This window comes from Otolemur garnettii, unplaced genomic scaffold (genome assembly GCF_000181295.1).
Source record: "Otolemur garnettii isolate 467f Iridium unplaced genomic scaffold, OtoGar3 scaffold00147, whole genome shotgun sequence".
NCBI classification, from domain to species: Eukaryota; Metazoa; Chordata; class Mammalia; order Primates; family Galagidae; genus Otolemur; species Otolemur garnettii.
The window spans coordinates 3455771-3458956 of record NW_003852542.1 but is presented as its reverse complement, the minus strand read 5'-3'; the positions used below and the strand labels follow the sequence as shown (position 1 = coordinate 3458956).

The 3186-nt window shown below is 43.7% G+C and overlaps 2 protein-coding genes across 2 annotated transcripts in view; both read left to right on the top strand.

Annotated features, from left to right (window-relative positions):
- The window catches only part of DNAH6 (dynein axonemal heavy chain 6), a 302446-nt gene that overhangs the window by 235154 nt on the left and 64106 nt on the right, over window positions 1-3186 (top strand). The window lies entirely within an intron of this gene.
- LOC100955799 (O-acetyl-ADP-ribose deacetylase 1) lies at window positions 1936-3113 on the top strand. The gene has a single exon (XM_003799217.2). It carries the CDS (start codon window positions 2109-2111, stop codon window positions 2565-2567), a length of 459 nt encoding a protein of 152 aa, XP_003799265.1. The 5' UTR covers window positions 1936-2108; the 3' UTR covers window positions 2568-3113.

The following is a 3186-nucleotide window of genomic DNA, read 5'->3' as shown; positions in this document are numbered from 1 at the left end:
AAGAGATGCTGGGAGTAACCAATGAGTTAGTAGATGTGAGCATGTTTTGACAAGCTAACCATCTTGCAAATGTGAAGAGTTGAAATCCAGCAAAAGTTGTAATTCATGGATTTTGCAATATTGTTTGTAAATTCATGACTGTCACTTATCTAGAGTTCTCTTTCATTATAAAGCACTAGAAGTAATAGATTAAGTTGATTGTTACCTTCCGGAATACTGCAATAGGAGTTCTGCTATGCCTCCTTTACCCTGTGTCCTACTTGCTCCATCCTAACTGGCCTAACTCACCCACATACCACAACCTAGTGCCCACAAAGGTGGGCTCCCAGCCCTTGCCTGCACTTTCACCTCAGCTCCACTCTAAACTCTTGGCTCTGTCCTGTCAATCTCAAGCCCTGACCTTGGTCCCTGCAGACCTAACATCTGCCTGCATTTGCCAGTGTTTGAGCCTCCGTGTATCACTGGGATATTAGACACGAGGCTTTCATTTGACTCTCAGAATCCCATGCTCCCAGGATAAGCCCAGACAAGACTCCTCCACCAGCTGCTCCTCCCTGACCCTTGCCTCCCTGACACATATTCTATGAATTTTCTCTTAATGCATCTTACCCTCATAATCGCAGTTCCTACTGACAGAGGGCTTGCTGTGTGCTTCATGTACATCAACTCCTTTATTCCTCTCAATATTCTTTCTAGGTAAGTTCTTAATTTTATCTCTAATCTGCAGATAAGGTAATTAGGCACAAAAAGGTTAAGTAACTTGCCACAATCACGTACATAACCAGGATTTGAATCCCCCCACCAGTCAGTTTGTAAAGCTTGTCTTCTCAACCAGTCGCCTCTACCACCAACTACAAATGAAGAAACATTTATTCAAGAGCATTTAGTAGAGCTCAGTAAGAATAGCAAGAGTTTGTGGTATCTAAACCCAAACCCCCCCCTTCCCTTCCTGCTCCCAGTGTAACGAGATAAGAATCGCTACAGACTGATACAGCACAGAGCACAAGGCTCCCACCTCCTCTCCACTCCCAGTTAGAGGGCTATATTCCTGGGACGGGTAAGACATCATTTGTCATGCTTTGCCCAGCTACCTGTTGCTGAAGCTAAGTTCCAGGTGAGTACAGCCAAAAGGTAGGGGCTACCCTCTTCCACTCAGCCCTTAATGAGTGAACTGGGGCTCGACATTGGGCACAGCATCACTGTTGTCCCAGTTCCCAAGCTCCTCAGTGGCAGAGGTAAGCTGAGGAGTCATATCCATGGATTACTCAGTGCCTAGATTGGGAATATGACTGAGAGAAGTACAACATTATTATGCCTCTGGCTTGGAGATTTTGTCTGAGTGGGAGAAGCAGCCTGTAAACATAGTTCTTTATCGCTTTGCAGAGTAACTGACTTTATTTCTAACAGAGGGTAGAAATGTTCAAGCCTACGGATGCTCTCTAGAACAACGGAGGTTGTGATAAAATTGAAAGGATACTGGTGGAATCATTACACAAAAAGACTAAACTATAAGCTAATGGTTTCCCTGAGATAGCTTGGCAGAAGACTATGGGAGAAGCCTGCCTAAGACCAAAAGAAATCTTGAACACTAACCCAGCAACTACCAACTACCCCTTCAAAGGAACCCAAATTTCATTGGTTTGGTGTGGGAAGAAATTTGTGCCCTGTGGCATTGTTGAAAACAAGAGACCAATTAGCCCAGAATTAGTGGTGCTTGATGACTGGATGTGGTGAGGAAAAGAAGACTGTCAAAAAGAGCCCAGACGAAAGCACTGTCATCCTCGGGTAACTGTGGACGTTCCTAAAGAGGATCAATGTCAGAGTCTTAACACTGTGTGGGAAGGAAACTCCACTAAAATAATCCAATCGGTCATTAAACAAATAAGCAAAAAAAGGTGGGGGGAATAAGCAATTAACAATAACAAGCCGAATTAAAGGCTGTAGCGGGATTGGTTCTGTATCTGGGCTGGTTCGCCGCTCCCCACCTACCGGGGTCGGAACTGGAGCCCTTTCCCCGCGGGGCGGGGACCTCCTAGCAGCCGACTCTTTTGCAGGTGAAGGGTAACCCAGCTGAAGAAACACATTCTGGAAATAGCCATCTCAGTATCATGGCCAGCAGCCTTAATGAAGATCAAGAAGGAAGCAGAATCACTTATGTGAAAGGAGACCTTTTTGCATGCCCCAAAACAGACTCTTTAGCCCACTGTATCAGTGAGGATTGTCGCATGGGTGCTGGGATAGCTGTTCTCTTCAAGAAGAAATTTGGAGGGGTGCAAGAACTGTTAAATCAGCAAAAGAAATCTGGAGAAGTGGCTGTTCTGAAGAGAGATGGGCGATATATATATTACTTGATTACAAAGAAAAGGGCTTCACACAAGCCAACTTATGAAAACTTGCAAAAGAGTTTAGAGGCCATGAAGTCTCATTGCCTGAAGAATGGAGTCACGGACCTCTCCATGCCCAGGATTGGGTGTGGTCTTGATCGTCTACAATGGGAAAATGTATCTGCCATGATCGAGGAGGTATTTGAGGCAACAGACATCAAAATTACTGTGTATACACTCTGAACAGATGAACATCTTAGATGTGTCCATGTTCTCCTGTATCATATCTTCTGGGCCATATGACTAGGCAAACTGACCTGAAGATGGGCAGAGGAAAGTTTCATGTGAAGTAGTTGGTGTCACAGGACAGACTTGGGTTGCTCTATTCCAGTATTTGCACTAGGACTCTGGAAGAGGGATTGCTTTGGATATGTTTTGATATTTTTGCAAAAAGGTAAGGAGTAAGTGGCCTGATATGTATTAGTCAGGGCAACCAAATAGTTGGGCCTATGATCTGTTTTGCTCCTGTAGGCTACTTGGTTTCGCAGCCACTAGGTGGCAGCATTGATTCTACTTCTCTGCTTTTTAAGAGAAATTTCAGGAAGGATGATCATTTTAGTTAGTTTGGAATCTTTTGTCATTTGTAAACTGAACTTGGTATTATCCTTATGTCATCACATTCACCCTAGGAGAGAATTACAGGTTATCTTGCTTTTGTTTTAATTACGAATTGAATTCTGCATTGTTAACCAGGAATTTGTGGTGACAGAAATGGAAAAATAAACCTTTTTTTCTTGGGGTTCGTTGAGATTCTATGCTCATATCTATACTGTTCTTGAGTTGGGTAATGGAGGATTCACCT

Bases quoted from the DNA above. Each gene is read 5' to 3' on its own strand.
- LOC100955799 (XM_003799217.2), top strand. From the start codon at position 2,109: ATGGCCAGCAGCCTTAATGAAGATCAAGAAGGAAGCAGAATCACTTAT.